This window comes from Syngnathoides biaculeatus, chromosome 1, assembly GCF_019802595.1.
Source record: "Syngnathoides biaculeatus isolate LvHL_M chromosome 1, ASM1980259v1, whole genome shotgun sequence".
Lineage (NCBI taxonomy): Eukaryota > Metazoa > Chordata > Actinopteri > Syngnathiformes > Syngnathidae > Syngnathoides > Syngnathoides biaculeatus.
In genome coordinates, this window is record NC_084640.1 from 16,040,874 (window position 1) to 16,055,770 (window position 14,897).

The 14,897-nt window shown below is 49.8% G+C and overlaps 3 protein-coding genes across 3 annotated transcripts; 1 reads left to right on the forward strand and 2 right to left on the reverse strand.

Annotated features, from left to right (window-relative positions):
• Positions 1–196: 196 nt before the first annotated feature.
• Positions 197–5,554, reverse strand: eif3eb (eukaryotic translation initiation factor 3, subunit E, b). The gene is made up of 13 exons (XM_061823915.1): positions 5,413–5,554; positions 4,705–4,822; positions 4,489–4,606; positions 4,369–4,411; positions 4,172–4,276; positions 3,525–3,650; positions 3,315–3,439; positions 2,863–2,989; positions 2,689–2,790; positions 2,323–2,432; positions 913–1,015; positions 686–820; positions 197–250 (listed from the first exon to the last, which is right to left on the reverse strand). The coding sequence occupies exons 1-13, from the start codon at positions 5,500–5,502 to the stop codon at positions 212–214; spliced, it is 1,341 nt and encodes a 446-aa protein (XP_061679899.1). The 5' UTR covers positions 5,503–5,554; the 3' UTR covers positions 197–211.
• Positions 5,555–9,434: 3,880 nt separating this feature from the next.
• Positions 9,435–10,632, reverse strand: LOC133504151 (transmembrane protein 74). The gene is given in 4 exon segments (XM_061826383.1): positions 9,435–9,444; positions 10,256–10,320; positions 10,323–10,419; positions 10,421–10,632. Coding segments are annotated over 4 exon segments (384 nt in total).
• Positions 10,633–12,412: 1,780 nt separating this feature from the next.
• Positions 12,413–14,124, forward strand: trhrb (thyrotropin-releasing hormone receptor b). The gene is made up of 2 exons (XM_061824182.1): positions 12,413–13,527; positions 13,687–14,124. Exons 1-2 carry the CDS (start codon positions 12,781–12,783, stop codon positions 14,107–14,109), a joined length of 1,170 nt encoding a protein of 389 aa, XP_061680166.1. The 5' UTR covers positions 12,413–12,780; the 3' UTR covers positions 14,110–14,124.
• Positions 14,125–14,897: the final 773 nt, after the last annotated feature.

Genomic DNA, 14,897 nt, shown 5'->3' on the forward strand with positions numbered 1-14,897 from the left:
GAAAAAAAAAAACAATAATAATAATAATAATAATAAAGGTGACATATCTGAAAGGACAGCAACCCAATTGTGTAACGCCAAATTAGAGCAGCCAGTTGGAATGACACGGGCGGAAAAACCATGTGTGGGAATCCAGGAAAAAAAAGAAAAAAAAAAGTTGTGGAATTATTTTTCATGAGCCATTTGAATCCTCCTCTTGTTTTTTTTTTTTTTAATAAAATCCAGAGTCTTGAGCAGCCCAGTTTGGTGTCTGTAGAAAGGAGACAAAAAGGTGGTTACGACAAGCGAAGGCCATCAGACAATCGTAATCTTTTTTGGGTGACGGGCTCTACTGGCCAAATTTGGCTGTTCGTGGCTGGAATTTGTCCAGAACGTCCAAATCAGAGGTCAGCTTTCAACCAAATTCAGTTTTCAGCATTTCACAGGATTTTTTCAGCTTGTACAGTTTGGGGGTACAATGTTAGCATTTACACTTTTTGGCAAGAGGTTTGTTCAAACTGTCCAATTATTTGCATTACAAACAATATGTGGTGCATTATAAATGAACTATTAATTATGCAATTTTTTCCATTACGATAATTTGATGGATCGTTCTGGCCGCATCTAATTCGATAACGAAAACAAACATTTCACATTCTCGAAACTTTTAAGGCGATATTATTGTGCAGCGTATGCAAATGAGCACCTCGTTCCTGTTGTTGTGGGCCACCTTCTTCTCGATGTTCATGGCCAACATTTGGCTGCGGAAGGACAAGCTCTTCGTCTTCTCGATGACTTGCTGGTAGGGCGACACGGCGTTGTTGCCCATCACCACGTGACCCTGCGCCACGCACACGACGTCAGACGCGACATTGCGGAGTCGCCGTTCGCGACCAGACGGAAAGCCGCCACCGGTCCGTGCGAAGCGCTCACCAGCTTGGAGTCGATCTTGGCATCCAGCCGGGCGTTGCGGATGAGGTTGACGATCCACCTCTCCGCCTCTTCGGGCGTCATGTTGAGCTTGTCGGCCAGCATGCTGCGCGTACGAAAACGGCTGAGTCAGTGAATTAATATTGCACGCCAAACACCCGCATACTTGCGCTTCAGCATCCGCAACATGACTCGAATCGGAGGGAACTTGCCCTACATTATTTGGTGGGAAAAAAAAAAAAAAAAAATCACAGCTAATTGCCATTTTGAGGCCAGTGCGTGAGCTAATACTACTGAACTTGTGCACCTACGTCATAAAAATCACGTGACTTTTGTTTACCTCGCCGTATTGCCGGTCAAGCTAAGCATTGCTCAATGCTAAGTTGGTTGGAGACGACACGGGAATACGTCTTGTCGCGCGACGCCCAGAGTCTTGTCTGATAACGTCAGACATGTGGAAGGTGAAAATAAACGACGGCACGTGGAAAAATGAGAAACTCGGCATTGAGGACCCGTTTTTAATGCCGAAGTTGATGTCAGATGTAAGAGATTGGGCTGTTAACCCACTTCCGCTTGTCCTGGACAACTGGATCTACGCACGGACCTGGTAAGTCGTCGAGATTTCCACGGAAACGTTTGAAAGCTTATAAAAAAAAGTCTGTTCTCATCAGGAATAAATCATACACAGTGACGGGTTTGACGCCTTGTGAACGCGGAAGCGTGTTCGGTGACACGTCGACATAAACTGGAATCCATCGATCTTTCCAGCTGGTATTCAATACAGATACCAACATTTAAATAAATGACCCCTGGTTTTACGAAGACTCGCATTCATTAAAAAAAAAGATTATGATTAAAAAAAGGAAAGAAAAAAAAGTGGATGGCATCATGTACACGGAAGCGATTGTGGCCAGACTTTACCTCCGGAAACCTCCACGACAGTTTTTTTTTTTTTAAATTAAAACTTGGCATTATAAATACTTTTTGGTAATTTGAGATTGAGAGGAATAATTCCTACCTGAAATGAAGGGATCGCTACACAGGCGTGTGTATATTTTGCTTGGGCAACAGCCGTCGTGTTTAATTGCCAAAATCCATCGATACTTTTCCGCTGTTATTCCATAGAATGATCTCTTTGAATATCTGTCTCGTCTGCTGTGACAACCAATAACGCAACACGTCTCGGCTATTGTAAATATTCTCCGCCGGTCCAATGTCGAGCAGCTCTGTTTGACTGGCAATATGGCGCCGTGGAAATGGTGACGTCACGTGCGCGAGCTCAACATGTAACGTGGGTTCAAAATTGCGTAGTGCCAAGAAGCACAGTGATGATGCTTTGCCACCATCTGGTGGCGTCTTTACACGGTGCCGGGCCGCTATCGTGATTTATATTATGAGGCTGCCGACACCCACTTGATGCTGATGCACTGGTGGATGCGGCAGAAGGTCTCGAAGATGAAGAGGCGAGCGTTCTCGATGAAGTCCTCCAGACACGCCACCAGGAAGAAGTCGTTGACCAGAACCTGGGAGGTGAACGACACATCGCTGATGATAAAAACGTTTTGTAGTCAGCTCAAAAGGCAACTCAAATAAGTTGATTTAGCCAAAAACTAGCATTTTGGCGGCCTCAGCTTATTCTTAAAGACCCAAAGCTGACAGCTGCTCCCGTTTGAATTTGAAAAGGACTTTCCTGAGCGGATTTAGCGCGTCTGACTCGGTCAAAGTCAACCCGTTAAAATTGTTCCACGGCTGAGGAAAAAGTCCCAAACGGTCTCTCACCGACTCGCACTCCCTCAGCTTCTTCTGGGCGCTGTCAAAGTCGAAGTTGACGTAGAGGCACTCCACGAACTCCGTGATGGGGTCCTTGTACGTGTACGACTCCTGCGCGCACACGGCCGGCAATTACTCGCGACCGCTGACGTGTTTGGGAAAATAACGCGTCTCCGGTTTTACCTGCTGAATGACCTTGACCAGGTCCTTGAGAACTTGTCTCCGCTTGCGCACGTCCTTGTTGGTGATGACGGCGGTGGTGAGGTAGCGCAGGATGTGCGGACACATGGTCTGGATGGCGTTCAGGTACCTGGAGGGCATTAAAGAGGATATTGGAGCAGGGAACGGGAGGTTTTGGGTCATTTACAGTGGGTATCAAATGTTTACACACCCAGAATCAAAGGCAAGGGGCTGTTATTATGATTTAGAGGAAAAAAAAAAAAAAAAGACCAAAATAAATCATTTGAAAAATTTTTTTCCCCCACCATCTACATGACCCATAACAACAACACAATTAAAAAAAAATCTTTGAGTGGAATCAATTAGAAAACTGATGTGTTTGCACAAGTGTGCACACCCTCTTCAAAGAGGGGATGTCCCCGTTTGAAGAATGAACCAATCCCATTCAAACTCACTGAGGCTGGTAGAGGAAGAGCTCGATGATGTTGTCTCGGCCTTTGGGGTGGTTGAAGAAGACGAACAGGGACCAGTGGATGAGCCAGGTCCTCTGCTGGAGCGACTGGAGAGGGGAGCTCACCGACTGCGGAGCGACAAAGACGTCAAACGTCGATCTGACAACGGAGGAGCAGCTCAAATACACTGGGGGGCGGGGGAGCTCCTCTCACATTGTTGTCAATGGTCTCCCTGAGTCGGGTCAGATCCTCCATGGAGGCCTCCCAGTTCTGCATGAGGATCTCAGAGGCCAGTTTGCCCCACAGGGAACTCAAAGCGTTTCTGTCTGTCGACGGAACCTGAAACGACAGACAAAACCCGAATGTACGCTAGTGGCTATTTAAAAAAAAAAAAAAAAAAAAAAGGACACACCCTTGTTTAATTCCCACTTGCTTTCGGGGAGGAGTTTAAAAATAAAAGTAGGTGCAGAAGTGTGCACATCCCGTTGCAACTGGGAGGTGGCATTCAAACTCATGTCAGCACACACCTGCCAGCATTTCAAGGGAATTGCATTCACCGCAATTAAATTCCTGAATCCTGAAGCTTCTGTACTAACGTTGACGATCATTTCAAACTATTTATGATTTCTTCCACCTTGTCGAGGGCTCCTGCTTATTTCTTTGTTGTAATATTAACAGGATTTCACCTTTCTTTACCGTTGTATGAGTGATTTAGATATTCATCAAGGTTTGGATCTTACCACTTTTCCATTATTTCCTTCGGGAAAATTGCTTATGAACGTGATGAAATCGTCATGGAACAGACTATGCTGAATCATCCACTTATATTTCATTTCCAATAGCTGTAAATGTTTTCTTACCAAGACACGGAAGAAGTAGAGGTACTCGGCAGCGCCAGAGTAGTTTCCACACTCGTACTGGAACTTGGCGTACCTGTACAGCGTGTCCAGGTACTCTTGTTGGAACTGAAAGTATTCACAAAACGGCTCAAAATAACCGTGCGTACTTTGAAATTCTTTCAGGACATGAATGCTGAGAAATCAATTTGAACACTCACATTGTGTTTCTCTGACAGATAATCAAAGAGCATCCTCCCATCTCTGCGGAGGAAATGAGGAGTTAAAGATGCATTGCTAAATCCTTCAACTACGCGTCGGCAACAAAATTTCGGAAGGACCTCGTGGACTGCATCTGCCTCGTCGTCTCGGGGTCCTCAAACATCTTGACGATGGGCTCCGTCTCCGACTGGAGCTGCTTGAGCTGCGCCACAACGGTCCCCCTCTTCTCCTTCAAGGCTACAACGGGGACACGAGCAGAAAAAGTAGCTTTCAAGTTTGGAAAAGATGTGTCCCAAAAAAACAAAAAAAAAAAAAACAAAAAACTGCCCGCTTACAATGTGGGATCTCCTTGTCAGGATAAAGGTTCTTGTAAACGTCCATGGCGAAGTCCACCATGTTGGTCTCGCTGAGGAGGTCCAGCTTGCCTTGGAAGAGCTCCTTTTCATTGTAGATCTGTTGCCGAGCAAAATGAAGGCAAAGCAATGTTTACAACAGTCAAGATGTAGGCTGTTATTAAGGGAACGGAATGAAAACGTTGTCTGGTACGCACAAGACGGCGCAGTGTCCACCTGCTTGTTATTGTTTCTGTTTATCATACGTAGCCTATTAGTGTTTTTGTCCACATGATACACAAAATAAACTATTGATGTTGCACTTTCCCTGGCAGAAGAGAACTGTGCTAACATAAGTCAAACTTTGTTGGGCCTTGAAAAGGATGTGGAGCCTCATTTTCGAACGTTTATTATTAACTCTTACAAGCGGGTCGCTAATCCCCAAAATAGGATTGGTACGCACTCCTATTCACACAATAACGGATGTTTACGACGATGTAGTTGTTGTCCTTTTGTAGAAACAAACTAAAACATCCATGCAGGGCGTGAAGGAGTAACGTGAATCTGATGATGTACTGATTAGCATCAGCTGCTCGCCAGCGTGAGCGCAAGCTAACGCTAGCCCGGCAACGGCGGATTTCCCGGTCTAAAATGCGACACAAAAACACTTACGATGCATTAAAACGTCAACCGACAAGCAAACAGGCGTACCTCTTTCACGGAAAGGAATTCCAGAAGGGGGAAAACCAAATGCCGGTCGAGAAAATGCGCTATCTTGGTCGTGAGGTCGTATTCCGCCATCTTGGGGCTTTGAAAAAGAAAACTTTATTGGAAAGGCCACAGGACAACATGGCACGTGATGACGTAACCAGAACCCTTCCCGCCTCCATCTCTTCAAAATTGTAAAATAAAAATAAGAATTTTATATATCCGCTTGTGTGACTCGTATTTTTTTTAACATGATATGTTTTTAAATGCCTGTTCAATAAAAAAAAAGTAAGAAAAAAACGGAACTGACAACAACTTTCTTTCGCCCCGGTAGGGGTCGCCACAGCGTCTCATTGCTTTCAACATAGAGCATGTTCTTTCGACTTCAGCAGCAATCACAATTTAGAACCACTTAATTACATCTTTGGAACAAACATTTAATTCAAAGGATAAGAACAAGAAAATGGAGCTTCAGAAAACCATGACAAGACTTCCCGGAGTCCGTTTCGTGGATTGTTGTTTCACCACTTTTCTCAAATATTGTGTTAAAGTGCAAATGTAAAACCTCAGTTGATGCCGGAGGCCATGATATGCAGGAGAGAGTGCGGATTCAACTGTTGCACACACAAAAAAGACAACAAAAAATATCTTCCACACTACGCGGCACCCCGTGTTGCATAATTGGGGTGGGAGTTTGCACAAACAAGGCCCAGGTGGCCGTCCGCGTCAAAGCCGGTGGGTGATCGTACGCGGCGGCGCTGAGGCGACCGCATGCGGCGCATCCCGGAGACGCTGCTGCGAATACGCCGGGTGATTTTGACTTGAGCTGAACGCACGCCGTGCCGGCGGGCGACGCTGATAAAGACTCCGTTCCCCGGGCTTACCTGACACTAAGAATAAAGTTGCCGCCGTGTTATGAATGCAAGTCACTTAAAGCACCCCGACAGGGAAAAAAATGGGAACGTTTCTCGGGCAGACAACCAGTCGTGCGCCTCGCACAACGACCTGCTGTGACATCAACTTGTTTTTCTTTCATTGCGCCAATAAAATGCGCACGTTTCAGATGCATTCTGCTTCATTGCGTTGACATCCATCGGCTTATCGACAAAATAAAATGAAATCCGCAAAGCCCCCGTCAAAGGCTCCAACATGAGATATGACTCGATACTGTTTGCCGCATATTAATTTTCCACGATGGATCGCACATCACCCCGAAAAACAAAAAAAATGTACACTTGCTCGTGTCATATGAACCGATCACTGCCTTGCTCAAAGGCACTGGGGCTGTGGTCAGGAAGTAAATGGAAGTCACGCCACCAGATTTTATTTCACATCTCATCTGCTTTTGAGCGGCCATGACGGCCCCTTTTTCTGGATAAAATTGAGCTTCACAAGGGGGCACCGATGCCTCGGGAGGCCTAATCCGATTCGGCGGATGAACGGCGCCGTTGATGCCGAGCGCACTTGGGAGGGTGTCGGACTTGTGCACAAGTTGTGCGCGGCCGACAAAACCAACGGCACGTGTGAGCGAAGGACGGTGACAAGGACAGCGCGTCAAGGAAAAAAGTAGCCAACGAGCTGACTTTGGCAAATGTCACTCCTGTCCTGGAGGTGGCGCTACTTTTTTTTTTGTCACCCCACAATACACCACGGGGTCACCTGCTGTCCAAGGAGGAAGAAGGAAGAATAAAAGCCCACAGGGGGGGCGACACTTATTATCGTAGTCCGTCTCAAATTGTGGACACTAATAGTAGCTTGGAAAAATCTTTGCCAGATATTAATGCGTGGTAATATTCAGAAAAGTTTTGGCAACATATGTGGAAAACAAATCAGAATCATAAAGCAATGAGCCCTCCCCACTTTAGCAAAGGAACTCATTCATTCGACATCAAATAACCAGTAGCTGATAACGATCTGGCATCGAGTAAGTCGCCCTTGCCAGCAGATGGCGCTAAATTGCAACAGTTGACAAATCGTCAGAAAGAACAAAAAGTCTTTGTTCACAATTAATTGTCTGACTTTGTGTTCATTGACGTTTGGATAAGGAGCTAAAGGACGAGTCCGATCAAGAGTGGATCCCGATACCGAAAAAAAAAAAAGTTATTAAACATCCCTGATGATGAGACGTCTTTGTTTGAAATTCACTTCCTTCGCTTGTTTATTAAAACTATCTTTGCCGTTGTTGTTGTTGTTGTTTTCCTTTCGGCTTGTCCCTTTCAGGGTCGCCACAGCGTATCATCTCAGATGAACGCATATATATGTTTGGCACAATTTTTACGCCGGATGCCCTTCCTGACGCAACCCTTCTCGGGAAGTGGAGGCCCCACCGTTATACTCACAATTTTGCACTTCTTTATCCAGACATAACACATACATGAACCCCGTTGAACCGACAACCCCGCTTAGGAGGTGGTCGCTTAGCAACCGAGGGCTGGCGCCCAAAGGGAAGCGACTCGGCGAATCGGGGGACGGTTTTAAAAAAGAAAAGCCGAAGAGGGAAAGCGCGAGAGAGAAGGGGATAAAATCCCCCCTCCGCGTTTATCAGCTTTCCTCCTGGCGCACGGGAAGGTTCGGAATTGCAAATCCTGCACACCCACAAGCCGACTCGTTTCAAACGAGATCCCTGCGGACGATCGTGCTCACTCGGCGCTGGAGGTGGCCCGTTAGCTACGTCGCAAAAACACATCCCGGGCGTCTTCACGAAAGGTTTTGGCCCGCTTGGCGCTGAAATGTGCGACCTGTTCCGAGCCGAGACGTGTTTTGCGAAAAGAAAAGCGGGGGGAAAAAAAAACATGCACCTCGGGAAGCTCACGTGGGAATCTTGGAACAGCAAAACCGGGCAAAGTCGCGGGGGAGCTTGAAAAAGTCCTCAGAGGTGTCCGCGTTTCCACCACATCTGCACCAAACGGCCACTTGCTGGTTTGCAAAGTAGCGTCAAGAAAAGAAAACAAAAACCACGCTTCCCCTTCGGTCCAAAACATTCATTCAGGATTACTCATCCGTCCACTAATGTCAAGCCGGCCGTCAATACATTTCGGTCCAAACGGACCCGGAATATTGAAAAATGACGGCTTTGCAAAAGTCGCACACCCGCCACGCCGCCCGACAGCGTCTGCCCGCTGAGGCCTGAACGTTGGCCGCGTGCTCAACGGGTTCCCTCTTCTTCTTCTTCTTCTTCTTCTTTTGTCATCGTTGCCAAGGCAGCAAAGGAGACAGGACATTACCATAGCAACGAGGTCGACCCGTTGCCAGGGCGAAACCCGGCAGAAGGCGACGCCTCCGCTTCACGCTGGCATTTTCTTCCGAGTCCTAGTTGCGCATATCTTAAGGAGAAGTGCGTTTATTGTGCGGCGCGACTCCGAATGAAACATTTTTTTCACTTCAATCAGAATCAGCTTTATTAGCCAAGCGTGTAAAAACACACAGGGGAATTTTTCTCCGGCAGTCGGTGCTGCCCTGGTACGACAATCAGAACAAAGAGCAACATAGCAACAAGAACAAAGAACAAGAGACAATTCGATGTACATTGCACGACTCCTTCTGTTCATGCGTGCCGCGGCCACCGGGGGGCAGTGTAATGCAGACGTCGAGACGCACACAAAAGAAGAGTTTCACAACTGACTCTGTAAGTTGCAGCAATAGTCAATTTTCCCAGAAGATAAATAATATATACCTGGGGATATCGTTAGATTGTCAGTCTACATGTGTTGCTTCATTTTTTTTAGCCCGTCTATGAAGCCAAACGGACTTGCTTTATGTTTGTTTGAAGCACTTTAGCGCTCGTTTAATGCTTGGTTTGACAGCAAACTTAAGCTGGAAGTGGCGATAAACTGCTTGAAGTTTCTTTGCACACATCGATATATCATTTGTGAGGATAAGGACGTCCAACCGTGAGTCCAAACCTCTAATCAAGGTACATTGCGTTCGTTGGTTCTGTCGCCGACTTGTGATCCGGCGAAGTTTCCACGTGCAGGACTCGAAAGGCTCTCGAAGGTCTGCAGTGAAACTGGATTTTCATCCGCTCCTTAGTCACACCTGCGCAATACAAAATCAAGGATAATAACGGGAAGGTGTTTATAATGTCATAATTTGCTGAATATTGTGGTCGTGCCAAGCTGCACGGAATCGTAGAAAATGCACCTCATATTTGTGTTCTGTTTCAAGACTTTATCAAAGTGGCAAAATAACAGAAACTGATGCATTCTAAAGCTAATATAACCCCAATTATGAGCATATTGCTAAGCACTTCAATGATGAATTCTTTCAAATTGCTTTTGGGGGGCAGGAAAGGAGAGAGATTAGATACAAAGATGAGCGATGTCATACAATCCCAGTATTAAACGTGCACATTCAATTTACGCAAAATTTAACAGCCGCCGTCAAAATGTGGGAATGGAGCTGTGAAGGTGTACCTAATAAAGAGGACAAATGCACGGGATCCAACCCAGGAGTTCCTAATATTTTGGCTCAATTTAAGCTCTTTGTAGATCTCCCCAGTGTCCCCCTCCCCCTCAAAAAAAAAAAAAAAAAACGAACATTGCATTCATAAGATGGCTCAACAGTTTTCAGGATGCTCCGGGGCAACCATACGTTCCCAAAAATATGACGATAAATAACAGTGTCAATCTGATTTTGGCCAAATTGTGAGAGTATTTGACGCCATTCCCCCCCCCCCCCACCCCGCTCCCTCCAAAAAACAAAGCCTCACAAGTCTTCAAAAGTCAAAAATGAGATTCAAGCGAAACAAAAAGTCAAAATTCAGCCGAGGAGTCGCCTGCAGGGGCGGTCCAAGTGGCCGCCGCGGGGTCCGCCCCCCCCCCCCCCCCCCCGCCCGACGGCCCCGTACAGGTTGCGCGCGCCCTCGCCCTTCCACATCGACGCCATGAGCAGGCCGGACAGCAGGACCCCCCCCCCCCCCCCAGCGTCAGCAGGCACAGGCCGGCCATGACGCAGCGGTCCAGGTGCGCGTCCAGCCGCGCTCGCTCCCGCTGCAGCCGCCTCCTCCTCCTCCTCCGCGGGCGCGCGCACGTGCCGGGGCACCGCGTACGAGATGGCCACCAGGGAGATGCCCGTCAGCGGGCACGAGACGGCGGCCACGAAGCCGGAGTCCACGGAGCCCGAGTCGTGGACCTCCTCCTCGTCCTCTTCCACGCAGAACCCGCTCAGCCGCTCTTCCTCGGCCGCGGCGCAAGTCTGCCTCCGTGGGCTCCTCATCACACCCATGGGCGAAGAAGAAGAAGAAGAAGAAGAAGAAGAAGAAGAAGAAGAAGAAACACGCGTGGATGCAAAGTTGGCCGACGGCGAGGGGGGAGGGGCCACGCGCCACGAGTCACGCGTCAGCCCGCCCACGCACCCTTCAAAATAAACAAGATTTCACATGCGGACGACCAAAGGAAAGTTGAGGCACTGGTGGGAAACCTGAAAAACTGGCCCCGGGGGCCACAATGCTTTGTGGGCTCTGAGAAAGCTTCCAAACCCCTTTTAAAATCAGGTTGACCCCTGAGTTCAAAAGTCATCACGTACTGCATTATGTAATCATGTAACGGGGCTGACATTTATTTAACCTGTCAATTAAAAATAGCCAATCAGATTGTCTTGACACGCCCCTTTCCCCGTATTGTCCCACAAGCAATGCCGGTTGCCAGTAGCGTGCGCTTGGAAAAGTTCACGTTACGATGGAAATGGTCCTCAGATGCGCTTGGGGAAGGTGCAGTTCTGATGAAAGATATCCTGCCCACTTGATTCATTTTCCAAAGCCTAAAACTGTCTACGATGGATTCAGGCTCGCGACGTACAACTACATGTGGACAATGTCGACAAACACAAGGCTGTATGTTGGAAGGTAAGCGAGGGAGAAGTCGCTTCTTGGAGTTTTGATTGAATTATCAGTGCAGGAGAACAACTTTCACTTTGTTGGCGTACCACTGACCGGCTGAACAAAGTGTGTCACGTTTTACGCCGACAAGTCGGGTTTGTCATACGTAAAAGCGCCGCGTCACGCAAGAGAAACGTCCATTTGCCTATTTGGATCACGTCCGACTTTTTAGACAGAGCACTGGCTTCCATTACGAGCCCCTTCTAAAGACTCCAATGATATTTCCGGTGATCGTTCCAAGTCAAAAGCACTCACCCCGCTTTACACGCGCAGTACGATTCCACAATTTGATCCTGTTGGATTTCAATACGAAGTTCGTGAGGCGTCCAACTTTTTAGCATCGACTGCTAACGTTTCGCTGTAACTCTGACATTGCGTCCTGCTCCGTCCAAAATCTGAATTCCGCGTACATATCCTCAGGTGAACTAGCCGAGACCTCTCTGTAGAACTCTCTTGGACGAGTCTGAAGCATTTGGCAAAAAACAACAACAACAACAACAAAAACATACAGCAATATTATCTGGAATATGCAATAGAGAATCCGCTTCAAACGTGTTCTGTTCAGTCGCCATTTTGGAAGGTTGCGGGACGTGGCTAAGGGGGCGGAGCCTAAAATCGGTCCATTTTCAGAAGAGGCTCAGTGTTGTTGTTGAAAATGAAGACATGACTTGTGCGTCCTGAAGGGGGCAGCAGAACTCAATATTTCGGGGAGGACAACTAATTCCCAATAAAAACGTTTTCCTGCGACCAGACCAGCCGGAGACCACCAAAACCTGGACTCGACCTCGCTCACGTTTGGTTTTTGCGAGCTGGCCGGCGGTGAACAGGTTCGTTTGCGGCGTTGTGGGTCGGCCAGCGAGCACAAAACGAGAACTTGCACTTTTCTTTGCTTTGCGCTTTTTTTTTTTTGCGCGCGCGGTGCGTCCGCCGCCCCCGCCGGCAGGAGAGACTCGAAAAATACTAATCGCAATAATCATAACGGCAACTGCTCTGCCTCAGCCGGTGCCAGCGACGCAAATTGTTCGAGGAAAAGCTGTTATTACAAATCGTGCAAGTGGAGAATTTCGTTCCCCCCATTCAGTCACACTTCATATTTCATATTTCTATCGATGGGGTGGGGGGGGGGAAGCGCTCAGACAAGAATTTTGCTCCGTGATAATAATGAATTGTGAAGGGATTGCATGGAAAGTCCGGAAAGTGTCAAACAGGTGCGCGATCACGTCCGCGTGGGATCAAATACGGCCAACGGGAAGGCTCGGTGCGTACGTGACGTGATAGCCGCGGACTCGGTTCGCCAGAGAACCGCGGGGGAGGACTTTTGACGCGCGGTGGGCTGCTCGGACGCCGGTCCTCACCTTGGGCACGGGGGGGGGGGGGGCGGGCGGAAGCTCGCGGACGATTCCCGATTGGCCGGTGGGATGTCTGGGGTCTGAAGAAGCTCGCGCCTCGCACCCAAACGCCGCCGGCTCCGCGCGCGCTCGTCCGCCCCGACCACGATGGAGAAGTCGAGCAACGGCAGCCTGGGCGTGTGGCTGGACTCCAGCGTCCAGTACAAAGTGATCAGCACGTCGCTGCTGCTGCTGATCTGCGCGGCGGGCCTGGCGGGCAACGCCATGGTGGTCCTGGTGGTGCTGAGCACCAAGCACATGCGCACCCCCACCAACTGCTACCTGGTGAGCCTGGCGGCCGCCGACCTGACGGTGCTGACGGCGGCCGGCCTGCCCGCGGCGGCCGACGGCGCTCTGGGTTCTTGGGTGTTCGGGCGCTGGGGCTGCCTGTGCATCACCTACCTGCAGTACCTGGGCATCAACGCGTCGTCGTGCTCCATCGCCGCCTTCACCGTGGAGCGCTACATCGCCATCTGCCACCCCATCAAGGCGCAGTTCCTGTGCACGCTGTCCCGCGCCAAGAAGATCATCGCGCTGGTCTGGACGCTGACCTCCGCCTACTGCGTCGTGTGGTTCTACCTGGCCGACCTGCAGGTGCTGGTCTACGACAACGCCGCGGTGACGGCGTGCGGCTACCGCGTGCCCAGGAAGTTCTACCTGCCCGTCTACTTCTTCGACTTCGGGGCCTTCTTCGCGGTGCCGCTGCTGCTGAGCGCCGTGCTGTACGGCCTCATCGGCCGCATCCTCTACCGCGACCCGCCGCCCTCCGACCCCAGGGAGCCGCGGCGGGGGCGCGGCGACGGGGGCTGCGGGGACCCGCGGCGCTCCAGCTCCACCGCGGCCTCGCGGAGGCAGGTGAGAAAAAACACCGGTGGGCACCGCTTAGCGGGGGGGGGCGGGCGGTGCGGGTCACTTCGGAAGCCAAAGAACTAACTTAAGAAGGAAAAAAAAAAAAACCCAAAAACGTTTTGCACTTGAAAGTTAAATACAACCGAATGCTCGCTCAAAAAAAAGGTGACCAAGATGCTGGCGGTGGTGGTGGCCCTGTTCGCCGCGCTGTGGACGCCGTACCGCACCCTGGTGGTGGTCAACTCCTTCCTGGACCGGCCCTACCTCGACGGCTGGTTCCTGCTCTTCTGCCGGGTCTGCGTGTACCTCAACAGCGCCGTCAACCCGCTCATCTACAACGCCATGTCGCAGAAGTTCCGCGCCGCCTTCCTCAAGATCTGCCGCTGCGGCCGCGGGGGCGCCGGCGCGCCGGCCGGCGCCCGCGGCGCCGAGTTGGCCTACAGCGCCGTCAAGGGGTCGTCGGTCGCCGCCGACGCGGAGGAGGTCACCGTCGTCACCGACGAGCTGCTTCCGGAGCGCGAGGCCGTCTCGGGCGGATCCTCGTCGTCTCCGTCCTGCCGCAAAGTGGACTTCGAGATGGAGGCTTGACACGGTGGACGTTTTGGTTTCCTTATTGCAGGACACAGGAATCAGGGGGGGGGGGGGAGTGGTGTTCAAGCACGGGCTTGGGGTTCAAGTTGAGGGTTTCAAATGAATGTTCCAAGCCGCGGTTAAGATTCAAAATAAGCTTTCCTGACAGAAATCCGGCTATTCGTAAGGTGTCCGCGTCTGGTTTAGGGTGGGGGGGGGGGGCAAAAACAGGATTGAGGATTTCAGGTTTTGGTCACGGTTTCTTGATCGGGTTCCAGCCTGCTTCGGGGAGGTGACGGCGTTCGGGTTTCAAACAACGGTGAGTTTTTTTTTTTTTTTTCAAATGTGAATTTCTCATAAAGCTTTTGACAAACGTTAGTTTTTCAAAATGAGAGTTTCAAGACGGGCTCAGGGTTTCCGACAACGTGTGACGCTTGATATGATATAATTTGCATTTCTTTCACAAGTTGATCAGTTTCTCAATCCCCCACTGAAGTTCGATGCTAAAGATGATGATTTGCACTGTACAGAAATCCCCCCCACCCGCCACGTGCAAGTGTTGTCATTTGTGCCTTTTCCCCTCCGTGACTTTCTTCCAGCTTCTGATTGGCTAAGAGGGCCTTCCGACCGGCCAGTCACGGCGCTCTCGGAAACGGACGTTTCCTTTCGCGGAAGGCCGGCGACCCTCGTCGCCTAGCGACCGCATCCCTGATTGACAAGATGCTCGTTGAAGCAGTGAAGGGTGTATAAAGACGCCGCGTTCGGGGTTTTATGTTCGCGCCAGCGCCCTCGCCGTCAACATGTTT

What these genes read in the sequence shown, in the direction of transcription:
- eif3eb (XM_061823915.1), bottom strand. Translation starts at nt 5,502, where the DNA reads ATGGCGGAATACGACCTCACGACCAAGATAGCGCATTTTCTCGACCGG. An exon ending in GGGAGACCATTGACAACAAT is followed by an intron (nt 3,440 to 3,524) that starts GTGAGAGGAGCT and finishes GTCGCTCCGCAG; the next exon opens with TCGGTGAGCTCCCCTCTCCA. An exon ending in CTCTTCCTCTACCAGCCTCA is followed by an intron (nt 2,990 to 3,314) that starts GTGAGTTTGAAT and finishes AATGCCCTCCAG; the next exon opens with GTACCTGAACGCCATCCAGA.
- trhrb (XM_061824182.1), top strand. Translation starts at nt 12,781, where the DNA reads ATGGAGAAGTCGAGCAACGGCAGCCTGGGCGTGTGGCTGGACTCCAGC. An exon ending in CCGCGGCCTCGCGGAGGCAG is followed by an intron (nt 13,528 to 13,686) that starts GTGAGAAAAAAC and finishes CTCAAAAAAAAG; the next exon opens with GTGACCAAGATGCTGGCGGT.